General features: G+C 51.3%; 3 protein-coding genes and 1 pseudogene across 5 annotated transcripts in view; 1 reads left to right on the top strand and 3 right to left on the bottom strand.

The window, feature by feature from the left end:
• SYCE2 (synaptonemal complex central element protein 2) overlaps positions 1–16,562 on the top strand; it is a 21,149-nt gene extending 4,587 nt beyond the window's left edge. Inside the window, exons 3-6 of one of the 2 annotated variants that reach the window (XM_032169859.2) lie at positions 10,617–10,791; positions 14,987–15,175; positions 15,518–15,631; positions 16,253–16,562. In XM_032169859.2, the coding sequence (XP_032025750.1) occupies positions 10,617–10,791; positions 14,987–15,175; positions 15,518–15,631; positions 16,253–16,297 (523 nt within the window). In that variant the 3' untranslated portion in view covers positions 16,298–16,562. The remainder of the gene's footprint in view (positions 1–10,616; positions 10,792–14,986; positions 15,176–15,517; positions 15,632–16,252) is intronic. The other variant, XM_032169860.2, reaches the window with a different exon arrangement.
• Positions 12,691–14,119, bottom strand: LOC131380788 (large ribosomal subunit protein mL53-like; annotated as a pseudogene).
• Positions 15,625–24,960, bottom strand: GCDH (glutaryl-CoA dehydrogenase). 2 transcript variants are annotated; one of them, XM_032169857.2, is made up of 12 exons: positions 24,779–24,960; positions 24,586–24,710; positions 24,459–24,494; positions 24,007–24,150; positions 23,803–23,865; positions 22,287–22,457; positions 19,518–19,647; positions 19,218–19,434; positions 18,626–18,729; positions 18,211–18,336; positions 17,776–17,936; positions 15,625–16,170 (listed from the first exon to the last, which is right to left on the bottom strand). In XM_032169857.2, the coding sequence occupies exons 2-12, from the start codon at positions 24,674–24,676 to the stop codon at positions 16,097–16,099; spliced, it is 1,317 nt and encodes a 438-aa protein (XP_032025748.1). In that variant the 5' UTR covers positions 24,677–24,710; positions 24,779–24,960; the 3' UTR covers positions 15,625–16,096. The 2 variants fall into 2 exon arrangements, with proteins under 2 accessions (XP_032025748.1, XP_032025749.1); XM_032169858.2 differs by having other exon boundaries at positions 24,789–24,960.
• On the bottom strand, positions 19,654–22,269 carry LOC116478549 (small ribosomal subunit protein eS6-like). The gene is given in 2 exon segments (XM_032762047.2): positions 19,654–21,473; positions 21,476–22,269. Coding segments are annotated over 2 exon segments (765 nt in total). The 5' UTR covers positions 21,806–22,269; the 3' UTR covers positions 19,654–21,038.

Genomic DNA, 24,960 nt, shown 5'->3' with positions numbered 1-24,960 from the left:
AGTGGCCTCCCAAATGCTGGGATTACAGGCGTGAGCCACTGCATCTGGACTTCATCTTTTCAATGGCTGAATAATATTCCACACGAGTCTACCACATTTTGTTTATCCATTCATCTGTTGATAGTCATTTGGGTGGTTTTCACTTTTTGGCTATTATGAGCAGCACTGCTATGAAATCCATTTAGAAAATTTGTGTGTGGACAGATGATTTCATTTCTCCTAGGCATACTCATACCTAGGAAGGGAACTGCTGGGTAACAGAAGTGACATGCTCAGGTTCCTGTTATAAAAAGATACGGCTGCAGGCCGGGCACGATGGCTCATGCCTGTAATCCCAGCACTTTGGGAGTTCGAGGTAGATGGGTCACCGGAGGTCAGGAGTTCGAGACCAGCCTGGCCAACATGGCAAAGCCCCGTCTCTACTAAAAATACAAAATTAGCCAGCGGTGGTGGTGCATGCTTGTAATCCCAGCTACTTGGGAGGGTGAGGCAAGAGAATCGCTTGAACCCGGGAGGCGGAGGTTGCACTGAGCCAAGATTGCACCATTGCACTCCAGCCTGGGCAACAAGAACGAAACCCTGTCTCAAAAAATATTAATAAAAAAATATGGCTGCTTTGTAGAGAATGGTTGGGAGGGAGAATGTGTGGATGTAGGGAGGTCTAGTGGGAGGCTTCTATGGGGGAGTGTGGGGGGGTGGCCTTTAGCAGGGCAGATGGAGGAAGTGCCTTGTGCCATGAGGCACAGGAAGGGGATGAGGGAGGACGTTTCCCAGCCATGATGTACTGGGGCCAGCTCCTACCGGCTTGCAAGAGCCGATTCTACACATCTCTTCCCAACTTGGCATTTAGCGTCTTCATGTTGGTACCTGAAATTGGCTATGGTGGGAGGCTCTGCACCACAGAAATTGGCAAATACTATGAATCAGGGCTTCCCCCCCCATCACACAGCCAGTTGCTAAATGCTTACGAGCATATCACTGCTGTCTGCTTTCCAGCTTGTGGTGGTTTCCAGTAGGTGGTGGCTTCTCTGGCAGAGACAAGAACACGAGTTCTGTGTTGTCCTTGTTTATCTGAGCCACTTTAGGTGGCCAGGGACATCCGCATGTCCAGGATACAGTTCGATTTTCTGACCCGGAACTCGGGGTGGGGTGAGGGTCTGGAGATGGTTCTGTGGGAGTCACTGTTTCAGCAGCAGCTGTGGAATGAATGAGCTCACCTGGAGGAGTGAGAGGAGGGTCAGGACAGGGCCCTTGAGGACTCCAGGCAGAAAGCAAGCCAGCTTCCCTCTCCTCTCACATTCCTCTGCTGGAAAGCAGGCCACGTGTGAAATGGTTTATAGGTATGTGCTATCAATTGGAGACCAAAAAAAGGGAAGCAATGGTTGAAGTCGTTTGTTTGCTAATACCTTACTGCGGAATAACATGTTTAGACCAGGATCTGTGTAGTGAAGAGACACAGACCGCTGCAAATCATTTAGAGACTTCAAGGAGCTCCACAGGAATTCTGGGCCAAAAAACAGATGGATTAAAACCAGTGCAGGGGCCAGTTAATAGATCCAGCAGCAGATACTCAGCAACATGATTAAAATGTTAACACGTTTCCAGAGAGAAAAGGAGGTTGAGGAACTGGCTCATCAGCTTCCATTCAAACCTTCCCCCGTCCTGGCTGTACTTCAGCAAAACATTGTTTTGCCCAAGCGCCAGAGATTTTGTTGTGTTCCCCCCTTGAATGTTTGATTAGCTTGCCTCCTCTCCCGGGACTGCCACCCGCGGTGGTCATAAGTGGCTGGCGGATTGTTTACTTGTATATCTGTTAGAGGCCACGGAGGGAGGGCCCCACCAGCGGGCGGTTCTGGCTCAGTCGCCTGCCAATCACAGCTTTACCTGGAGCGAACAGATGTCTCTTCGCTTAGACCCATTTCCTCCACAGCTCCTGGGCCCCCTGCCAGCGTGGACCCTGCTTGGGAACTATGTCCTAATCCTCGCAGCCAAATTAGGGACTTCTTAGAAGGACAGACCATAATAGATGAACGCAGCGCTGTGTTCATAGCCCCCAACCCACTGCCCAATCCGGGCGCAGGCCATGCACACCCGACATGCTGTGTTGGGCTGACTTGCATTCTCTGGCCTCGGTCCAGGGTTCGGCAACAGAAGCTGGCCTAGGAATCGGGAAAGCCAGCAGAGAGGACACCGCGCATTTTGTTTATTAAAGTTAATTGGTGAATGCAGGCCCAGGGAAGCCCATGATTCATTAGCATCCTGATTAATATGCAGCTGCTGAGTATTAAGAAAAATGAAATCGAAAGGGATAAATCCCCAAAGGAGAGGTTGGAAAAATAAAGAAGCTCTCAGCAGACATCTGATGCAGGCCTTTGTCCTACCATGAAACTTGAATTAGCTGAATTCAAGTGATTTTTTTTTTTTTTTTTTTACTGTTTGTTTAGCTGCCATGAAAACCGGTTCCAGCCTCATCCCTTGAGCCTTAGAAAGGAACAGCTCTGAACCATTAGCAGCTCAAGCAGGTTGTGAACAATCACACAAAAAGAAACACCTGGTGCTCTCATTGATTTTAATATTAGGGTCTGAAACTTGAGAGCATCCAGGAAAGGCTGAGACAACAAGGCGAACTGGGTATGAGGAGGTGTGGGAGCCCCAATGTCAGTGCTGCATTCATTTAGATATTCAGCAAACTGATGAAGCCTTTGGGGTGCTGCAAAACAAATGAGTAGGGTGTAGTCTGCACCCTCAAGGTGTCATGCGCTGGAGGGGACTGATGTTCATAAACTTTGGCAGCTTTGTGACCAGCGAGGCCTAGGTATAGCGAGGGTAGAGAAGCAAAAGTTCCAAATGTTCCATTATGAAAGAGGCAGGAAGGGAAAGTCATTCCAGGCAAAGGCTGACATGTCTGGGGAAATTGTGGTAGGTCCCCAATTGCTGCAGATGGAGGGGCTGTAGAAAACAGTAAGGCTAGATCGAGCTTGGTGGCTCATGCCTGTAATCCCAGCACTTTGAGAGGCCAAGGCGGGCGGATCACGAGGTCAGGAGTTCGAGACCAGCCTGGCCAACATGGTGAAACCCTGTGTCCACTAAAAATACAAAAATTAGCTGGGTGCAATGGCGGGCACCTGTAATCCTAGCTACTTGCGAAGCTGAGGCAGGAGAATTGCTTGAACCCGGGAGGCAGAGGTTGCAGTGAGCCGAGATCGCGCCACTGCACTCCAGCCTGGGTGACAGAGCAAGACTCTGTCTTGAAAAAAAACAACAACAAAAGAAAACAGTAAGGCTGCACTGGGCGCGGTGGCTCACGCCTGTAATTCCAGCAATTTGGGAGGCCGAGGCAGGCAGATCATCTAAGGTCAGGAGTTCAAGACCAGCCTGGCCAACATGGTGAAACCCTATCTCTACTAAAAATACAAAAATTAGCTGGGCATGATGGCAGGTGCCTGTAATCCCAGCTACTCAGGAGGCTGAGATGGGAAAATCACTTGAACCCGGGAGATAGTGGTTGCAGTGAGCTGAGATCGTGCCACTGCACTCCATCCTGGGCAGCTGAGCGAGACCTCGTCTAAAAAAAAAAAAAAAGAAAAAAAAAGGCAAAAATTAGCCAGGCATGGTTGGTGGGCACCTGTAATCCCAGCTACGGGGGAGGCTGAGGTGGGAGAATTACTTGAACCCAGGAGGCAGAGGCTGCAGTGAGCCAAGATCATGCCACTGCACTCCAGCCTGAGTGACAGAGTGAGACCCCTTCTCAAAAAAAAAAAAAAAAAGAAGAAGAAAGAAAAAACCCATTAAGGTTGGAAGAGAGGGTGGAGGCCAGGGCCCTGGAAGGCCTTGTATGCTGTGTGAAGGAATTTAGACTTGATCTTGTGGCTGATGGGGACGGTTTTAGGCTGACAAACAGGAGTAGCAAATCAGATTACAGTGTAGAATGTCATATGCTGTGTGAAGGAATTTAGACTTGATCTTGTGGCTGATGGGGACGGTTTTAGGCTGACAAACAGGAGTAGGAAATCAGATTACAGTGTAGAATGTCACTAGGGGCTGACACCGTGACTCACGTTTGTAATCTCAGCACTTTGGGAGGCTGAGGCAGGATTTTTTGAGGCCAGGAACTTGAGACCAGCTTGGGTAACATAGCAAGACCTCCATCTATACAGAAAAATTAAACAAAATTTAGCCAGGAGTAGCAGTACCCGCCTGTAGACCTAGTTATTCAGGAGGCAGAGACGAGAGGATCACTTGAGCCTGGGAGAGTTCAAAGTTGCAGTAATTGTACTGATGTACTCCAGCCTGGGCAATGCAGCAAACCCTGTCTTCAAAAGAAAAAAAAAAGGTCAGGCTGGGCGCGGTGGCTTACGCCTGTAATCCCAGCACTTTGGGAGGCCTAGACGGGCGGATCATGAGGTCAGGAGATTGAGACCATCCTGGCTAACACGGTGAAACCCCGCCTCTACTAAAATTACAAAAAATTAGCCGGGCGTGGTGGCGGGCACCTGTAGTACCAGCTACTCGGGAGGCTGAGGCAGGAGAATGGCATGAACCCGGGAGGCAGAGCTTGCAGTGAACCAAGATCGTGCCACTGCACTCCAGCCTGGGGGACAGAGCAAGACTCTGTCTCAAAAAAAAAAAAATAGATATATAAAAGGTCAGGCGTGGTGGCTCATGCCTATAATCCCAGCACTTTGGGAGGCCGAGACGGGCGGATCTCTTGAGGTCAGGAGTTTGAGACCAGCCTGGCCAACATGGTGAGACCCTGTCTCTACTAAAAATACAAAAATTAGCTGGGCGTGGTGGCGTGTGCCTGTAGTCCCAGCTACTCAGGAGGCTGAGGCACGAGAATGACTTGAGCCGGGGAGGTGGAGGTGGCAGTGAGCTGAGATTGCACCACTGCACTCCAGCCTGAGCGACAGAATGAGAGTCTGTCTCAAAAACAAAATAATAATAACAAAATTTTTTACAAAAGAAAAATAAATAAGTAAATAAAATAAAGGTCACTATGGCCTAGTTGAGAAGTGAAAGTTATAGAGCTGCTAATGATGGTAGATTTAGAGATATTAAGAAGGTAGGGCCGGGCATGGTGGCTCACACCTGTAATCCCAGCACTTTGGGAGGCTGAGGCAGGTGGATCATGAGGTCAGGAGTTGGAGACCAGCCTGGCCAAAATGGTGAAACCCCATCTCTACTAAAAATACAAAAATTAGCCGGGTGCGGTGGCGGGTGCCTGTAATCCCAGCTACTTGGGAGGCTGAGGCAGGAGAATCACTTGAAACCGGGAGTTGGAGGTTGCAGTGACCTGAGATCACTCCACTGCACTCTAGCTTGGGTGACAAAGCAAGACTGTGTCTCAAAAATAAATAAATAAAAAGGCTGGGCACATTGGTTCACGCCTGTAATCCCAGCACTTTGGGAGGCCCAGGCGGGCAGATCACCTGAGGTCGGGAGTTTGAGACCAGCCTGACCAACATGGAGAAACTCCGTCTCTACTAAAAATATAAAATTCGCCGAGTGTGGTGATGCATGCCTATAATCCCAGCTACTCGGGAGGCTGAGGCAGGAGAATCGCTTGAACCCAGGAGGCGGAGGTTGCGGTGAGCCGAGATCGCACCATTGCACTCAAGCCTGGGCAACGAGAGTGAAACTCCGTCTGAAAAAAAAATTAAATTAAATTAAAAATAAAAATTAAAAAAGAAGGTAGAAATGAGGGGATTTTGAGACAGGATGCGGAGGGACAGAGAGAAGCCGGACTCTAGGCTTGCTGCTAAGTTTTGAGCTTGGGAACCAGGTGGCTTTTTATGTCATTAACTAAGGGAATGGAAGATGAAATCGGGTTGCCTGGGAGATGACGCTTTTGGTTGTGCAAATATGGAGTTTCAGATGCCTTTGAGACAGCCGTGTGGGGAGGCTGGGAGGTTTCATACATTCTTGGAAGCTCAGGAGAGAGGCCTGGGCTGGGATGATAGAATTTAGATGATAGAATCCAAAGTGTGGATGGTAATGGAAAGTACTTGTAAGTCATTTATTTGTTAGCAGCAGATTTATTGCTTCTCTCATGAGGGGTAAGTACTGAAGATACAAAGATGAAGAATGGCCCTGGCCCTTCAGCAGACTACAGGAGGAGGCCAAGGTGTAGACAGTGAAACCGTAGGTGCTGTGTGCACCTAATCCAGCCAAGGAACACTTTCTGGAGGAGACAGGACGTAGGTGGGAAAGGGGACTGTTCAGGGATCCCATGCTATGGGAATGAATGCCTTTGGAGAATAACAGCCTGTGCATTGTGGAATGGAGGCTGGGATATTAGCTGCAGGGGCCAGCAGGGAGCAGGCATGGAGGCCTCACTGCAGAGCAAGTGTGTGATTGAGGGTGTGTGGCAAGAAGACAGCAGAGGCCCAAGCACAGACCCCTGGGATACCACATGTCAGGAGTAGCAGGGAACGGTAGTCAGCAGTGCTGGCTGCTGCCAAGAGGTCAGCATGTCGCTCTGAGATGTCTACCGGTCTAACCACAAGGTCATGGGGACTGTGGTAGGAGCTGTTTCATTTGAGAACCCGGGGAGGAACCTGATTACAATGGACTGAAAAGTGAATGGGTGTTAGAAAATAAGCCCAGGATGGCCGGGTGCAGTGGCTCATGCCTGTAATCCCAGCACTTTGGGAGGCCGAGGCGGGCAGATCATGAGGTCAGGAGATCTAGACTGTCCTGGCTAACACGGTGAAATCCCATCTCTACTAAAAATACAAAAAATTAACTGGGCGTGGTGGCGGGCGCCTGTAGTCCCAGCTACTCGGGAGGCTGAGGCAAGAGAAAGGCATGAACCCGGGAGGCGGAGCTTGCAGTGAGCTGAGATCATGCCAGTGCACTCCAGCCTCGGTGACAGAGCAAGACTCCGTCTCAAAAAAGAAAAGAAAGGAAAAGAAAAGCCCAGGGTGAGACCCTCTGTCTCTAAAAAAACAACAACAACAACAACAACAACAAAAACCCCAGAAAATGTAAGCAGCTCCTTCTAGAACCTTGGCCTTGATGGGGAGGAAAGAGGGAGGTGGCTGGCTGGGGAAGACCGAGTGGAGAGGGGAGGGGTGTATGTGTGTGTTGTGGTTGTTTTGTTTGTTTGTTTGTTTGAAACAGGGTCTCACTCTGTCGCCCAGGCTGGAGTACAGTGGCGTGATATCATCTAGGCTCCAGTGCAGTGGCATGATCAAGCTCACTGCAGCCTTGACCTCCCGGGCTCAAGTGATCCTCTCACCTCAGCCTCCTAAGTAGCTGGGACTACCAGTGCACGCGACCACACTCGGCTAATTTTTGTGTTTTTTGTAGAGATGGGGTTTTGCCATGTTGCCCAGGCTGGTCTCAAAACCCTGAGCTCACAATTCACCTGCCTTAGCCCCCTGAAGTGCTGGTATTACAGGCATGAGCCCACTGTGCCTGGTTGAGATAGCTGAGATTTATTTTTCTTTATTTTATTTTATATTTTTGAGATGGAGTCTCGCTCTGTTGCCCAGGCTAGAGTGCAGTGGCACAATCTCAGCTCACTGCAATCTCTGCCTCCCAGGTTCAAGCGATCCTCCTGCCTCAGTCCGCCTAGTAGCTGGGATTACAGACACACACCACCATGCCCGGGTAATTTTTGTATTTTTAGTAGAGATGGGGTTTCACCATGTTGGCCAGGCTGGTCTTGAACTCCTGATCTCTGGTGATCTACCCGCCTCAGCCTCCCAAAATGCTGGGATTACAGGCGTGAGCCACCGTGCCTGTCCGAGATTTATTTTTGTAACTAATCAGTAACCTGCTTGTGGACACAAGTGTGACCTGTTGCATTCAGGAAGTGCTCTATCCACACCTACAAGGCTTGGCCTTTCAGAGCTGGAGGACCTCAGAGGGCGACGAGGAAATGTAAGATCGAGGAGGGGAGTGGCGCCTGAGTGCCTTAGTAGGAAGCCGGATACCAGCTGGGAAGTCAGGCCTTCTGGGTACAAAGCCCAGCTCTGCCACAGACTGTCCTCCACCTTGAGAAGGTGGTGTAACCACTCTAAGCCCATGTCCTCAGCCATAAGGTAAAGAGAACAGCAGATGACCCGAGTGTGGTCGTGAGGGTGCACCAAGACAAGGCACGTGGCTTAGCTCAGTGCCGGGAACATGGCTGAGGAAATGTTAGCTGCGACTCACAGGGGCAGCTCTACCTGGCCAGAACCACTAACTGATCAGACATCAAACAGGTCAAATAAACCAGAGAATCAGAAAAAGAAAAAATATATCTTAATTTAAAATACCAATGGGTTGCCTTATCACATCACATTTTTCTCCATAAACTTCATTCACAATGAATTACCCACAATTTTCAGTTGTTTTAATTTATTTTAATTTAATTTAATTTATTTATTTATTTTTGAGATGAAGTACCTGTTGCCCAGGCTAGAGTGCAGTGGCGCGATCTCGGCTCACTGCAACCTCCGCCTCCTGAGTTCAAGCGATTCTCGTACCTCAGCCTCCCAAGTAGCCAGGATTACAGGCGCCTGCCACTGCGCCTGGCTAATTTTTTGTATTTTTAGTAGAGATGGGGTTTCACCATGTTGGCCAGGCTGGTCTCGAACTCCTGACCTTGCGATCCACCCACCGCGGCCTCCCAAAGTACTGGGATTACAGGCTTGAGCCACCGCGCCCAGCCCCAGTTCTGTTTTTAAAGCAGAGAACAAGGCCTTGGCAGAGCAATCTATATGCAGAATTTTTCTAGATTTTTATGATCTTTGCTTCAATTTTAGTTCTCTCTCCCATACCCAACTGAAGTTCCATTTTATTACTTGGAATATTATGAAGTTACATAACATTACATATTACTCAACATTTTTCATTCTGTTTAGCTTTTTAGACAGCTGTCACTCTTCTGCCACTATTTCACTTGTTAACACAATATTTGAATTACATAATTATGGTTACATGTACAGCATGGGACCAATAACTTTTTGTGTGTGCGCATTTCTTTAAATGCTCTTTAAATATAATTCAACAGGTATTTACCTCACCTGGTGGGAGCAAGGAGGTGCAGGTACACTGTAGCCCCAGGTGGTCAACATCATCCAGTAGGTTGGGAAAGGGATGTAGCAGTTTAATGACAGGAAAGTCACTTAAGAAAGCATCAGGCTGGGCGCGGTGGCTCACGCCTGTAATCCCAGCACTTTTGGAGGCCGAGGCAGGAGGATCACTTGTCAGGAGTTCAAGACCAGCCTGGCCAACATGGTGAAACCCCGTCTCTACTAAAAATACAAAAATTACCTGGGTTTGGTGGTGTGCACTTGTAGTCCCAGCTACTCGGGAGGCTGAGGCAGAAGAATGGCTTGAACCTAGGAGACAGAGGTTGCAGGAGATTGCCGATTACATCAGTCAGGCGCAGTGGCTCATGCCTGTAATCCCAACATTTTTGGAGGCCAGAAGTTTGAGAGCAGCCTGAATAACACAGTGAAGCCCAGTCTCTATTTAAAAATTTTAAAAATTAGCTGTGCATGGTAGCACGTGCTTGTAGTCCCACCTATTCAGGAGGCTGAGGTGGGAGGATCACTTGAAGTTGACACTGCAGTGAGCTATGATTGTGCCACTGCACTCCAGCCTGGGCAATAGAGCAAGACCTGTCTCCATAAAAAAAAGAAAGTAAGAAAGCAAGCATTGGGCTGGGTGCAGTGGCTCATACCTGTAATCCCAGCATTTTGGGAGGCTGAGGTGGGCGGATCACGAGGTCAGGAGATCAAGACCATCCTGGCTAACACGGTGAAACCCCGTCTCTACTAAAAATACAAAAAGTTAGCTGGACTTGGTGGCGGGCGCCTGTAGTCCCAGCTACTCGGGAGGCTGAGGCAGGAGAATGACGTCAACCCGGGAGGCGGAGCTTGCAGTGAGCCGAGATCGCGCCACTGCACTCCAGCCTGGGTGACAGAGTGAGACTCCATCTCAAAAAAAAAAAAAAAAAGAAAGAAAGCATTGATACTATTATTGGTATTCCAAAGAAGCAAGTTGGTGTCATAAAATAACAGTGGGCTTTGGGGACAGACAGACCTCCTTGGTCTGGAACCTTGGGCATATTTAGTCATGCCTCTCGGTCTGTTTTCTCAGCTATAAAATGGGGGTGCCATTCTCATCGTTCAGGGCGTGTGTGTGAATGGAATAACCTAGGAAGCATGCCTCGTGTCACCCATGGAAGGCAACAACGTGGGTCCCCTCCCACCATGTAGCTCTCTCAGATCAGCCGCTCTTGGCAGAGTCTGGTGCTGATCTCAGTGTCCTGTCCTTTTTTTTTTTTTTAGATGGAGTCTCTGTCACCCAGGCTGGAGTGCAGTGGCGTGATCTCGGCTCACTGCAACTTCATCTCCCGGGTTCAAGCAATTCTCCTGCCTCAGCCTCCCAAGTAGCTGGGACTACAGGCACGTGCCACCGTGCCTGGCTAATTGTTTGTTGTTTTTTTTTTAGTAGAGACGAGGTTTCACCATGTTGCCAGGCTGGTCTCGAACTCCTGACCTTGTGATCCGCCCACCTCGGCCTACAAAGTGCTGAGATTACAGGCATGAGCGACTGCACCTGGCCGCTTCCTGTACTCTGAGAAGTCAGGTTTCTTGCCCTTGTGTCGCCACCTCCAGTGCCAGTTGCCAGCTGACAGTCCTGGAAGGGAAGTCGGGACTCTACTTCTCCTCTCTGGACTCAAGCATTGACATCCTGCAGAAGAGAGCCCAGGAGCTGATCGAAAACATCAACGAGAGCCGACAAAAGGACCACGCACTCATGACCAACTTCAGGAACAGCCTGAAGACCAAGGTGACAGACTCCACCCAGTGAGAGGGGGGATTCCTTATGCAAAAGGGGAGGGAATGAACCACCGATGAGTGTCTGTTGTACACCAGGCATGGTGCTAGGCCATTCACACACAGCACAGGCGCTCCTCCACTTATGATGGGGCTACGTCCCAATAAACCCATTGCAAGTTGAAAATGCTGTAAGTCAAAAATGTAGTAAGTTGAACTGTAGTAAGTTGGGGACCATCTGTATCTCAATTTACCCTTAGAATAGTCCTACAGAGAAGAGATTGGACCCATCGTATAGATAAGGCTTAGAAATGAATGATTTGCCTGACGAGAGAGCCAGGCTGAGGGAGTGGGGCGTTGGATGCCCTCCTGCCTCCAACACCCAGCCCTCTTACTTCATGCAAGGTGGAGCAGCCATGGGAGTAGGGGGTTGAGGCACAACTTGCATTATCACACCCGTATGTCCTGCAGAAGCCATCGAATGGTCTCTGATGGGGGAGTGGAGGTTCTTCAATATGCCCAGGGCTTACGTCTTGCAAAAGCTGGTGTGATGTTCAGGTCCTACATAAATGGCTGCGCCTGATGCCTCTTCAGAATATATAATGGGGGGGACCAGGTACAGTGGCTCATGCCTGTAATCCCAGCACTTTGGAAGGCCGAGGCAGGTGGATCACTTGAAGCCAGGAGTTAGAGACCAGCCTGGCCAACATGGTGAAACCACGTCTCTACTAAAAATAGAGAAATTGGCTCAGTGCAGTGGCTCTGCACTGCACCGCAGCCTGGGCTAGAGAGCAAGATTTTGTCTCAAAAATAAATAAATAGGGGCCAGGTGTGGTGGCTCACGCCTGTAATCCAGCACTTTGGGAGGCTGACGCAGGGGGATCACAAGGTCAGGAGATGGAGACCATCCTGGCCAACATGGTGAAACCCCGTCTGTATGAAAAATACAAAAATTAGCTGGGCATGGTGGTGCATGCCTGTAGTCCCAGCTACTCAGGAGGATGAGGCAGGAGAATTGCTTGAACCTGGGAGGCGAAGGTTGCAGTGAGCCGAGATTGCACCACTGCACTCCAGCCTGGTGACAGAGCGAGACTCCATCTCAAAAAAAAAAAAAAAAAAAAAGGAAGAAAAAGGAGACTGCCTCTTTCTTTCTGGTTTTCTTTTTTTTTTGAGACAGAGTCTCGCTCTGTTGCCCAGACTGGAGTAGAGTGGCACGATCTTGGCTCACTGTCTCAAAAAAAAAAAAAAAAAAAATTAGCCATGCATGGTAGCATGTGCCTATAATTCCAGCAAACAAACAAACAAACAAATATATAATGGGTCATGTGAGTGGGACAGCTTGCTGGTTCTAGGTGTCTTGATGACAGATTGACTTTATTTTCCTTTTTCTTTTTTTTTTTTGAGACAAGCCTTGCTGTTGCCCAGACTGCAGTGCAGTGGTGGAATCATAGGTCACTGCAATCTTGAACTCCTGGGCTCAAGCAATCTTCTCACCTCAGCCTCTCGAGTAGCTTCAGACTGTAGGCGTGCAACATCATGCCCGGCTCACTTGTTTTATTTTATTTATTTATTTATTTATATTTTTAGAGGTGGCGTCTCACTCTATTGCCCAGGCTTACAGAGCAGTGGCACGATCACAGCTCACTGGAGCCTCAAACTCCTGTGCTCAAATGATCCTCCCACCTCTGCCTCTTAAGTAGCTGAGACTACAGGTGTGCACCACCATGCCCAGCTAATTTTCTTTAAAAATTTTTTTGTAGAGGTGGGATCTTGCTGTGTTACCCAGGCTGGTCTTGAACTCCTCACCCTGCTGCCTTGGCCTCTAGTAGAAAAGATACAAAAACATTTATTTATTTATTTATTTATTTATTTATTTTATTTATTTATTTTGATACACCACCCAGAGGCCACTTTGTTGGATGCCTCTTCTATTCTGTGTACTTTCTTCCTAACCTGGCTGTGCTTGTACTGTACAGTTCTGTGCCATGCATCCCTAGGTGACACTGTCATCGTCTGAACATCATAGAGTGAATTTACACAAACCTAGATGGTATAGTCTACTACACACCTAGGCTACGTTGAAAAGCCTATTGCTCCTAAGCTACACACCTGCACACATCATGTTACCATACTGAATTCTGTAGGCACTTATAACACGATGGTAAGTATTTGTGTATATAAATATATCTAAACATAGAAAAGGTACAGTAAAAATATGTCATTATACTCTTATGGGCCATCATTGTATATACAGTCTGACATTGACCAAAATGTCATTATGCAGCACACGACTGTATATACTTTCGCCTCTTAAAAAAATTTAACAGGCCAGGTGCAGTGGCTCATGCCTGTAATCCCAGCACTTTGGGAGGCTGAAGGTGGGGATCTCCTGAGGTCAGGAGTTGGAGACCTGCCTGGCTAACATGGTGAAACCCCGTTTCTACTAAAAATACAAAAAGTTAGCTGGGTGTGGTGGCGCTCGCCTGTAATCCCAGCTACTTGGGAGGCTGAGGCAGGAGAATCGCTTGAACCCAGGAGGTGGAGGTTGCAGTGAGCCGAGATCATGCCATTGAACTCCAGCTTGGGCAACGAGAGTGAAACTCCGCCGCAAGAAAACAAAACAAAACAAACAAAAAAATTTAACATATAGGCAGTCTGACCCCCAGTCACTGCACTGGGTTTTAGTTTTTGGTGTTTTTCTTTTCTTTTTTTGAGGTAGGGTCCCTCAGGCTGGAGTGCAGTAGTGTGATCATGACTCACTGTAGCCTCCAACTCCCGGGCTCAAGTGATCCTCCTGCCTCAGCCTTCCGAGTAGCTGGGACTGCAAATGCGCGTCACCTATGCCTTGCTAATTTTTTTTTTTTTTTTTTTAGTAGGGTTTTAAACTTTATTTTGCGCTCCGTGGCCCTCCAGATAGTGAGTTGAATGATTAAGTGAAACTCTTCTTAGGTTAAGTGTCCTAGTCCCCGCTAAAATCGTCTTGTTGGTCTCTTTGGCGCTGTCAGCGACCAGTATCAGCGCCCGGCTTGTCCCCGCTGCCCGCCGCATCCCTGGCCCGGATGTGGGAGGCGAAGGCGGTGAGCATTTCCAGAGCGGTGAGATGAGCGCCGCGCATAATCAGGCGATGCCAGTCTCCGAACAGCACGTCCACGCAGGGCTCGGAGCCGTCATGCCTCACGTCCGCAATCACTTAGCGGTTGAGATTAGTGGAGCGGACCTTCTCACTGCTCACCGCCTGGAGGAAGGTCCTCGTCGGTTCCATGTTTTTCTCGAAGCGACAGAATTGAAACCCGAACCTCTTTGACAGGCCGCAGACCAAGCCGAGCCAACGCAGCTGCCATGCTGACCTCCGCCCCTTTTTTTTTTTTTTTTTTTGAGAAGGAGTCTTGCTCTGTAGCCCAGGCTGGAGGGCAGTGGCACGATCTCGGCTCACTGCAAGCTCCACCTTCCGGGTTCACACCATTCTCCTGCCTCAGCCTCCCGACTAGCTGGGACTACAGGCGCCCGCCACTGCTCCTGGCTAATTTTTTCTGTATTTTTAGTAGAGACAGGGTTTCACAGTGGTCTCAATCTCCTGACCTTGTGATCCGCCTGCCTCGGCCTCCCAAAGTGCTGGGATTACAGGCGTGAGCCACCGCGCCCGGCCTAGTTTTTATATTTTTAATAGAGATGGGTTTTCACCACGTTGGCCAGGTTGGTCTTGAACTCCTGGCCTCAAGTAATCCAACCACTTTGGCCTACCAAAGTGCTGGGATTACAGGCATGAGCCACCATGCCTGGCCTATTTTGCCATTTTCTTTTTTTTTTTTTTTCGAGACGGAGTCTCACTCTGTCGTCCAGGCTGGAGTGCAGTGGTGCAATCTCAGCTCACTGCAACCTCCGCCTCCTGGGTTCAAGTGATTCTCCTGCCTCAGCCTCCCGAGTAGCTGGGATTACAGGCATGTGCCAGCATGCCCGGCTGATTTTTGTATTTTTAGTAGAGATAGGGTTTCACCATGTTGGCCAGGCTGGTCTTAAACTCCTGACCTGAAGTGACCCACCCGCCTCTGCCTCCCAAAGTGCTGGGATTACAGGTGTGAGCCACCGTGCCCAGACTATTTTGTCATTTTCATAAGATAAATTGCAGAAATCTAAGAAACCCACTTAACACAGATGTCTTGTGATACCTCTTGTTTGATTTTCCAAGAACACATCTTATTCTTTAACAGGTTTCGGATCTGACAGAGAAATTAGAGGAGAGGATCTATCAGATTTATAATGACCACAACAAGATCATCCAGGAAAAGCTCCAAGAGTTCACCCAGAAAATGGCAAAGATCAGCCATTTGGAGACAGAGCTCAAACAAGTCTGCCACAGCGTGGAGACTGTGTACAAAGACCTGTGTCTCCAGCCTGAGGTATGAGTAAACTCACACGGGGGGCGCTGCCTGAGGAAGAGGACGGGGATGGCCCAGCCAAGAGTAAATGTGAACAGAAACCAGGCACCCAGCCCTGACCCTGCCAGGCCACAGTCCCTGCAAAGCCCTTGGTGCACTCGCCATCTTGTTTGTGGTCCCCTATAACATGGTGTGTCTGAGCTGAGAATCCAAACTGTTGTCACGTCCCACTGTTGTATGAGCAGCTCTGTGGTGACAGAAAGGACAAAGTCCCCTGCACCCCTGCCACTCAGAAATCATCCCCTCTGCCCACAGCCCTGGCACAGACTGGCACTGCTAACCTGGGTTTCTTTTTTACACCAGAGCCTAAGACTCAGACGGGGGCCAGACCACTCTAGGGGAAAGTCCCCACCACGTCCCAGCGACTCACAGCCCCCAGACGCGTTCGTTTCTTCTGTGGCTGAAACTACTTCTCAGGTGGTTACCAGTAAACTGGCCTGACACCTTGGGGTCAGATGTGCAGCTCTTTATTTTCCTCTCCCTCACTCTGCTCCAACACCCAGCATAAGGCACTACCCCCAGACGGGAGGGAGGGAGGGCGCGCACTCTGAACTTGGTGTGAGGGGGTCGGCTGGAGCAGATGGAGTTGCTTCAATGTCACTCTCCTCTCAAGAGAAGCTGCTATTTCAGGGTAAATGGAGTCTGTTCTCATCCATGGTTAAAAGTGGATTGAGACGCTCTACAGAGAATTCCATCTTCTTTTTAAGGAACACATCCGAACGACTTCAGAAGGGAAATTTTGATATTTAAAAATCAGTGTCTCTCACTTCCCACTCCATCCACCACCTCCCTTTCTAAGCTCAGAGCACAGCGCTCCTGTGGTCCAGCCAGGCATCTCTCCAGAAAGGGGCATGAGAGTTTCGGGTCCCTGATGGAGTGGGCTCACTTGCTGGCCGTGAACGCCTGGATTCCCGTGATAGCTCTCCCAAGGATCAGGGCGTGAATGTCATGTGTACCTGGACAAGATTAATACAGAGTCAGTTTGGAGTTTTCGTAGCTCACAACTTCCCTTTAAAATCAATTTTCATGTATCCCCAGGCCACTGCTTCAGAAGAACAGACCCACAGAGATGGTGAATGCTGACAGCTGCCGGGAGACTCACGCCTTAGTGACAGTCTCCAGGAGAAGACTGTGAGGCCACCATTTGGGCCACACTGAGAAATTGTTTTTCATGGTTCTATAATGCATCTTGGCAGAAAAAAACAAAAACCCAAAGCTCCTTGTGCTGAACTCCCAAAATGTAGCAAGTCCAGCCCCTGCCACAGGCCCAGCCTTCGTGCTCCCCACCCTTGGCAAGTTCTCCCCACCCCCAGCCCCGCAGTTTATTAAATGTTTGATTTTCAACCTGGCCACGCTTCCTTGCCACAGAGGCTGAAAGCACCCCTGAGCTCCAGGGAAACACAGCAGGCCCTTTCTTACCCTCAGGAGGGATGGGAGAGACAGCACATTGGAAAAGCAGTCACTTGCCTCAACTGACCTCTGCCCATCTGAAGCCGCCTCTCCCAGAGAATCCCACACCCCACGCCCTGGTGTCTCATCCTTTGCTCCTCCCCAGCTCCTTGAAGCAGAAGGCAGATTGTAGGCTCCTTTTTAGAGCCAATTCTGTTTACTTCCTAAAGTACAAACCTATTTTTTTTTTTTTTAATATATAGATAGGATCTCACTCTGTCACCCAGGCTGGAGTGCAGTGGGGTGATCATAGCTCACTGTAACTTCTAACTCCTGGGCTCAAGCAATCCTCCCGCCTTAGCCTCCCAAAGTGCTGGGATTACAGGTGTGAGCCACTGCACCCAGCCCCTAAAGCACCAAATCTGACTCATCCCTTCTCTGCATAAAACCGTCTCATGGCGCCCTCTGCTTGTCCTTAGGGTCATTCTCACATTTGTAGGATCCCCCCACCCCCCAGCTGCCAGAAAGAGACAAGATCTGGGGTTGCAGGGTGCGCAGGGAAGGCACCCCTCCTGCATTTGCTGTTCTGTCTGTCTGGAAGCCTCTCTGCCCGGGGGGTCCTCATACCTCCCTCTATTTCTGCATAGCGCATGCTGGGTTTGCACTTTTTTTTTTTAAGTATCTTTTTCCACATCTGTCTTCCCACCAAGCAAGGGGTTCTGGGCCATGTAAATCACCATCAGTTGCAGGGTGCAAACACCATCGTCTGAAGATGACTTTTGTCTCTTAACATAAAATGGAGCGTTGAGTCCTGCGTGCAGCTTCGCTCACTCCCTTGTGTCCACCAGCCTGCTAGGAGTCGGGCCTCACCCCTGGGCTGCCTTCAGAGCTTATCTGTCTCAGGAACATCCCTCCTCCCGAGCATGTGGGAGAAAGAGCTGGGAGCCCCTCGCAAGGCCTGATGGGGCCTCCGTGTGGTACATGAAGCACTTCACTTCCACAGTCCCCACGTGAGCAACTCCAGATGAGCGACAGAGGGGTGAGGCTCGCCCCAGGTCACACTGTCACTTAGTGATAGGTGGAGTCAGACTCAGGCCTGTCCCATCCCACCTCGCTGTACCCCCTCCCCAGACACTAAGGCCGCAGTGAGCCCTCCGAGGTCCAGCTCCTACCTTCGTAGGTGTTCACGGCCTCCAGGTTCATGGCGTGCCGTATCACGTGATACTCGTCAGAAATCCCATTCCCCCCCAGCATGTCTCGGGCCTGGCGGGCAATGTCCAGGGCTTTCCCGCAGTTATTCCTCTTCAGCAGAGAGACCATCTCGGGGGCAGCCCTGGGAGCGGCACATGAGGGTAACAAGGACTGGGGATCCTGGCATCCGGATGCCCCAAGCAAACCTAGCCCGGGGTGGGGATTCCCTGACGCAGCCAAGCTCCCAGTGAGGGACCAGTGGGGCTGTCCTCAGCCCAGCCCATCAAGGACAAGAGGGAGAGCAGAAGGTTCAGGTCCCCGGGGCCACCAGGCAGGAAGGACCTTTCTCTCCAGGAAGGACACAAGGTCCTCCACCCACCGCTGCCACCCCCCCGCCCCCGCCACACAGCCCCTACTTGTCCTGGTCCTTCAAGCGGCCGAGCTGCAGGCAGGCGTGAAGGCCCAGGGTAATCTCAGTGAGCATGTCTGCCAGCTTCTTCTGAATCAGCTGGTTCCTGGCCAGCGGGACACCAAACTGCATCCTACATGGGCAATGGCAGGGTAAGGGGGAGGGGAGGCCCACTCTCCCACCCTGTCCCTGTCCTGGGGCCCCCTGCTCCAGGAAGCCTTCCCGGGCTGCCTTAGTGGCCCCAAGCTCGCCCTGGCCCTGCCGTCGACTCAGCCCACGGCGGCTCAGAAGGACGTCACTGGTCATTCCAGAGCAAGGAACTCAGGCCTGGTGGGTGGGGGCTGGGGAGTCACCCATGGGGTAGAGAATGAAACCCAAGCTGCCCCACACCCTGAGAGAATCTCACTGCAGCCCCCACACACCTGTCGAGGGCGTACTGCCGGGCTGTGTGCAAGCAGAACTCTGAAGCTCCAAGCACGCCCCACGCGATGCCGTACCGGGCGTTGTTCAGGCAGCTGAAGGGACCCTGTAGGGTTGAGATGGCGCCTCAGCCCCACCCAAGAGACACCAAGAGGGCCTATGCAGAACCAACTCTGAAGCAGGGAAAGCCTCCTCCCCAGCCACCCCACGCAGGGGGACTCAGGTTGTGGTTCACATCACAGACGGCCCTGGCACCGAAGCTCGGTGCCTGCTCACTCGGTTTGCATACAGTCCTACCCAGTCTGGCATCTGGGTTCCATGCTCAGAGCCAGGAGGCTGACGGATGCCAGAAGATGCACTGTGAGTCAAATGACTGAGCTGGTTCAGGCCCATGTGTCCCGGGCAGAGCCGGGATGAGTGAGACAGTCACCAAATGGGGGCAGTTTTCAGCACGTCAGTGAGTCCGGCTGAGTAAGAATCACCACTGTGTGGGCTCCACAGGCACAGGGAGCCGCGTCCCCAGCACGGAGCCTGCCTGACAAAGCCGCACCCGCAGGTGACCCAACACCCATTCCCAAAGTAGCTGCCACTTACCCCCAGGCTGGATGCACCAGGGAGCACGTTCTCCTCTGGCGCCTCCACACCATCCATGATGATCATGCCTGTGGCTGAGGCCCGCAGCGAGAACTTGCTCTGGATCCTGGGGGCCGAGAGACCCTGCATCCCCTTCTCCAGCAGGAAGCCCCGAATGCAGCCATCTTCACACCGAGCCCACACTACAAACAGATCGGCCATAGGCGAGTTCGTGATCCTGGGGATGGAACAGTCAGTGAGAGGTCTGACCAGTGCCCCTTTGCCCCTGTTCACCACCTGCCCACCACCCAAAACCCTTACCAGGTCTTGGTCCCATTGAGGGTGTAGCTCTTGTTGGATGAGTTGTAGCGGGCTCTGGTCTCCATGCTGCTGGGGTCACTTCCGCTGTTGGGCTCTGTGAGCCCGAAGCAGCCCAAGAGCTCCCCCTTGGCTGCAGGCACAAGACAAGGTCACAAGGCTGCCTGGTCCCCGATACATCCCCTTACTCAAAAATTACCCTCATGGTGGGGTGCAGTGGCTCATGCCTGTAATCCCAGCACTTTAGGAGGCCGAGGCGGGTGGATCAATTGAGGTCAGGAGTTCCAGACCAGCCTGGCCAACATGGTGAAATCCCATCTCTACTTAAAAAACAAAAAAAAAGCCAGATGTGGTGGTGGGTGCCTGTAATCCCAGCTACTCAGGAGACTGAGGCAGGAGAATCACTTGAACCCGGGCAGGAGAGGTTGCAGTGAGCCAAGATCATGCCACTGCACTACCGCCTGGGCAACAGAGCAAGACTCCATCTCAAAAAAGAAAAAAAATCCAGCCTGACCAATATAGTGAAAGCCCATCTCTACTAAAAATACAAAAAATTGGCCGGGCGCGGTGGCTCACGCTTGTAATCCCAGCACTTTGGGAGGCCGAGGCGGGTGGATCACGAGGTCAGGAGATTGAGACCACGGTGAAACCCCATCTCTATTAAAAATACAAAAAAATTAGCCGGGCATGGTGGCGGGCGCCTGTAGTCCCAGCTACTCGGAGAGGCTGAGGCAGGAGAATGGCGTGAACCCGGGAGGCGGAGTTTGCAGTGAGCCGAGATCGCGCCACTGCACTCCAGCCTGGGCGACAGAGTGAGACTCCATCTCAAAAAAAAAAAAAAAAAATTAGGCCAGGCGAGGTGGCTCACACATGTAATCTCCGCACTTTGGGAGGCCGAGGTGGATGGATCACTTGAAGTCAGGAGTTCGAGACCAGCCTGGCCAACATGGTGTAACACCATCTCTACTAAAAATACAAAAATTAGCCAGGCACGGGTAGCAAGCACCTGTAATCCCAGCTACTCAGGAGGCTGAGGCACAGGAATTGCTTGAACTGGGGAACTTCAGGTTGCAGTGAGCCAAGATCGTACCACGGCACTCCAGCCTGGGGGACAGAGCGGGACTTCGTCTCAAAAAAAGAAAAAAAAATTACCCTCGCCCCTGAGTCAGACCTCATAGCTAAGTTAGATCTGGCCCTGCTTTCAAGAGACAGGTTACCCCAAAGTCATGATCACAATGCCAAGATGGGGAGGGGGACCCAGGCAGTCAGGAAGGAGTTGGCCAAACTGGAAGGGTGTGAGGAGTTAAGCAGGAGGCTGTGGGGAAGAGCAGTGCCAGGAGAGGGAACAGATGTGTAAAGAACTGGTGGTACTTCTGGAGAATTTCAAGTAGCTAAGTCTGGCTGGGAGGAGCACATGAGTGGCCAAAGATGAGGTGGGAAGGTCAGCAGAGGCCTGGTCACACAGGGCCTTGTGGGGTTTTTTTTTTTTTTGCAAATCTGATCTTATTTGTTACTCAAAAAATCTTATTTCTGACTGGATTCAGACTTAGAAGTAGAAGCTTGCAGAGAGGACAGTCTGTGTCTCTTCACGATTTGTCCCTGGTGCTTCTCCTTAGCCTCCTTCATTCTCTTGGCCAAAAGTTTAGCATATTCTGCAGCCTCTTCCTTATTTTTCTTAATATGCTGCTTCTTCAGAGCAATACGCCGCTGTTTGTGCTGCAGGACATGTGGAGTAACAAGATGCTGAATCTTGGGTGCTTTGGTCCTAGGTTTCTTACCTTCTTTGTTTAAGGGCTTTCTTACAACATACTGGCAGACATCATCTTCTTTAGAGAGATTGAAAAGTTTACGGATTCTGCTAGTTCTATTGGGCCCCAGGCGACGAAGCACCATAGTATCAGTCAGTCCAGGAATATCCTTCTCTCCTTTTTTTTTTTTTTTTTACAATAACCTGAGTTATTGTTCTCAACACTCAGAATGGCATCCACAATGTAACCACGAACTGATTTTCTCTTTCTTTCTCCAGTTCTCCTTGGTCTGTAACAGGAATGCCCCTTACTCAGTAGCAGGTGGACACGGCCATGGGTCAAGACACCCTGTTTCAAGGGGAAACCTTGTTTGTTGTTCCCACCACTGATTTGGACCACGTAACCCTTCCATTCTTCACCCAGAGCGCCAGCAGCAACTTCTGTGGCCATATGCTTCTCATAAAAAGTACAAAGTTTGCGTTCATTGTCCACTTCAATGAGTTTCTGGCAGCCAGTGGCTGGGAAGGAGATGTTCAGCTTCATCTTGAAGCAGGTGAACACCTCCGAGGCACCACAGAAAAGCGGGCCAACATCCGCTTAGCGCAGGTCACACAGGCGCTTTCCTTTGTTTTTTTTTTAATAGACATGGGGTCTCCTTACGTTGCCCAGGCTGGTTTCGAACTCTTGGGCTCAAGGGATCTTCTCACTTCACCCTCCCAAAATGCTGGGATTATAGGTGTGAGCCACTGCAAATGGCCAGCAGGGACCTGGTGGACTTTACACTTTGGGCTGGGCTGGGGAACACAGAAAGCATAGGGAGATGCCGGTGGTCACAGAGGGGGACAGTCAGGCTGGCTAGGGATCAGATCTCCAGGTGAAGCCCAGGGTCTGGCAGGGGGTGCAGGTGGCCACTTATGCTATCTTTGAGATAGGGACAGAATAGGCTCAGGGGACAGCCCCACCCTTGAGTTCCAGACCTCAGAGACTGTCTTCCTTCCACCAGGCCCCATGGGCAGCCACTCACCCAGCCGGGGCAGGTACTTCTGCCGCTGTTCCTCGCTGCCATAGGCATAGATAGGGTGCATGACGAGGGAGGACTGGACACTCATCACCGACCTGTAGCCACTGTCCACCCGCTCCAGCTCTCGGGCCAGGAGCCCATAGGCCACAGACGAAACCCCAGCACAACCATATCCTGGTGGTAGTAGGAGGGGAAAGCAGGACAATAGAGAACAGGGCCCTGCCCAGCTAAGACCCAAGAGACAGGGCTGGATAAGGACACACAAGGAGGCAGGCACCAAGCTGGCCCTAGCTGAGGTTTATTCATTTCATCTCCATAGCCACTTTCAGAGAGTGGGACAACAGCCCCACTTTACAGACTGGGAAACTGGCTTAGGGAAAGAAGGGGGCTTTCAGTAAAGCAGGAGGATCACTTGAGACCAGCCTGGGCAACATAGTGAGACCCTGTCTCTAAAAAAAGAAACAAAGGGGCCAGGCACGGTGGCTTACGCTTATAATCCCAGCACTTTGGGAGGCCGAGGTGGGTGGATCACCTGAGGTCAGGAGTTCAAGACCAACCTGGCCAACATGGTGAAATCCCATTTCTACTAAAAAATACAAAAATTAGCTGGGCATGGTGGTGCGCCCCTGTAATCCCAGCTACTCAGAAGGCTGAGGTGGCAGAATTGCTTGAACCTGGGAGGAGGAAACTGCAGTGAGCCAAGATCGCACCACTGTAATCCAGTAATCCAGGCTGGGTGACAGAGTGAGACTCCATCTCAAAAAAAAAAAAAAAAAAAAAAAAGAAAAGAAAAGAAAAGAAAAGGGCCGGGCCACGGTGGCTCACACCTGTAATCGGGAGGCTGAGGCGGGCGGATCACCTGAGGTCAGGAGTTCGAGACTAGCCTGGCCAACATGGTGAAACCCCATCTCTACTAAAAATATAAAAATTAGCCAGGCGTGGTGGCAGGTGCCTGTAATCCCAGCTACTCGGGAGCCTGAGGCAGGAGAATCACTTAAACCCAGGAGGTGGAGGCTGCAGTGAGCCAAGATCGCACCACTGCTCTCCAGCCTGGGCAACAAGAGCGAAACTCCATCTCAAAAAGAAGGCTGAACGTGGTGGCTCATGCCTGTAATCCCAGCACTTTAGGAGGCTGAGGTGGGTGGATCATGTGAGGTCAGGAGTTTGAGACCAGCCTGGCCAACATGGTGAAACCCTGTCTCTACTAAAAATACAAAAATTAGCCGGGCATGGTGGCACATGCCTACAATCCCAGCTACTAGAGGGGCTGAGGCAGGAGAATCGCTTGAGCCTGGGAGGCAGAGTTTGCAGTGAGCCAAGATGGTGCCACTGCACTCCAGCCTGGGCAACAGAGCCAGACTCTGGCGGGGGGAGGGAAAAAAGGAAGAAAGGAAACAAAAGGAAAGGAAAAGAAAGAGAAGGAAGGAAGAAAGGGAGGGAGGGAGGAAAGGAGGGAAGGAGGAAGAGGCTTTCAGAATACAGAGGGGTCTGCAGTGTGTGGAGAGATACTTGTTCCTACCTTTGATGGTGGGGCCCAGCACACCCAACTCCCCCATCTCCGAAATGATCTCCCGATGAAAAACTGCAAAGGGACCAGTGCCCAAATTCAGGCCCAGCCCTAGGCCACAGGAAGCCCCAGCCCCACGGACAGAGGGGCCTTGAGGAGGGGTGGGTGCGGCTCCAGGGGGAGGATCAGCCTCAGGGCACCCATCAGCCCGCCCACCTTGGTTGCGATTGGCCAACAGGATGCGAGGCATGAGTCTTTCCTGGCAGTAGGTGCGGAAGGTGTCCCTGATGAGGATCTCATCTGTGGTCAGCTGCTCCTCCAGCACCAGCGGGTCCTGCCAGTCAAACTTGGGACGCGAGGCTGGGAAGGGGAATTCGCCTCGGTCCAGTCCGCAAGATCACTGTGCCCTCCCTTCTCGGACCCTCATCAGCCCTACCCCTCCACACCCATGTCGCCCCCCGCCTACTGCGAGCTGCAAGCGAGACTGACCAGGTGACCTTTCTCCGGCCCCGCAGGCACAGCGCACTCACTGCCTAAGTGCCTCTGACCCTGGCCACGACCCTGCCACCCCGCTCAGGCAGCCCTCGGATTCTGGGACAGAGTCCACCTGGGGCAGACAGACAGCTGAACAGGGGCAGCAGACACACGGCGCGACTAGAGGTCCTTACACTTGGCCAGTTGGCTCTGTGTCCTGCCGCCTTTCTCTGCAAGCACAGAATGGGAAAGTCACCCCGGAAAGTCCCTAAACCCCCAGTTCCTTCCTCCTTCCCTCCACACTCCCGACCCCGCACTCACCGGTCTGCGCCGCCGACGAGACCCACATGCGAAGGACGCGCAGGCCGGGTCCGCGGCTCAGCAGCCGCACGGAGACGCCTCTCAGGGCCATGCTCTCTCAGAGCGAGCGGAGCAACGACGGCGACCTACAGGAACAGGGGTGTCAGAGCAGAGCTCCTCTCACCCACGGCTGGGGCCACCGCACCTGCCTTACCTAGTACTACCTCGAGGTTCACTGCCGAGGCTACAGTGCAACTGATGCAGGCCTTTGACCTCAGCAAGAAGTGGGAGGAGCGGAGGCCGAGTGAGGCTTTTCATTGGTTCCTCCTAGAATCCGGCCCCTCCGCAGCTCTGCCTTTTAAAAGGGCTAAGGTAGCCTTACCTGTGGAAATAAGC

Source organism: Hylobates moloch, unplaced genomic scaffold (genome assembly GCF_009828535.3).
Source record: "Hylobates moloch isolate HMO894 unplaced genomic scaffold, HMol_V3 SCAFFOLD_12, whole genome shotgun sequence".
Lineage (NCBI taxonomy): Eukaryota > Metazoa > Chordata > Mammalia > Primates > Hylobatidae > Hylobates > Hylobates moloch.
The sequence above is the reverse complement of the archived record's forward strand: the minus strand, read 5'-3'. Positions and strand labels throughout refer to the sequence as shown.

Bases quoted from the DNA above. Each gene is read 5' to 3' on its own strand.
- GCDH (XM_032169857.2), bottom strand. From the start codon at position 24,676: ATGGCCCTGAGAGGCGTCTCCGTGCGGCTGCTGAGCCGCGGACCCGGC. The intron at 24,495-24,585 runs GTGAGTGCGGGG...CTGTGCTTGCAG, and splicing joins CTCGTCGGCGGCGCAGACCG to AGAAAGGCGGCAGGACACAG. The intron at 24,151-24,458 runs GTAAGGACCTCT...TCCCCTTCCCAG, and splicing joins ACAGAGCCAACTGGCCAAGT to CCTCGCGTCCCAAGTTTGAC.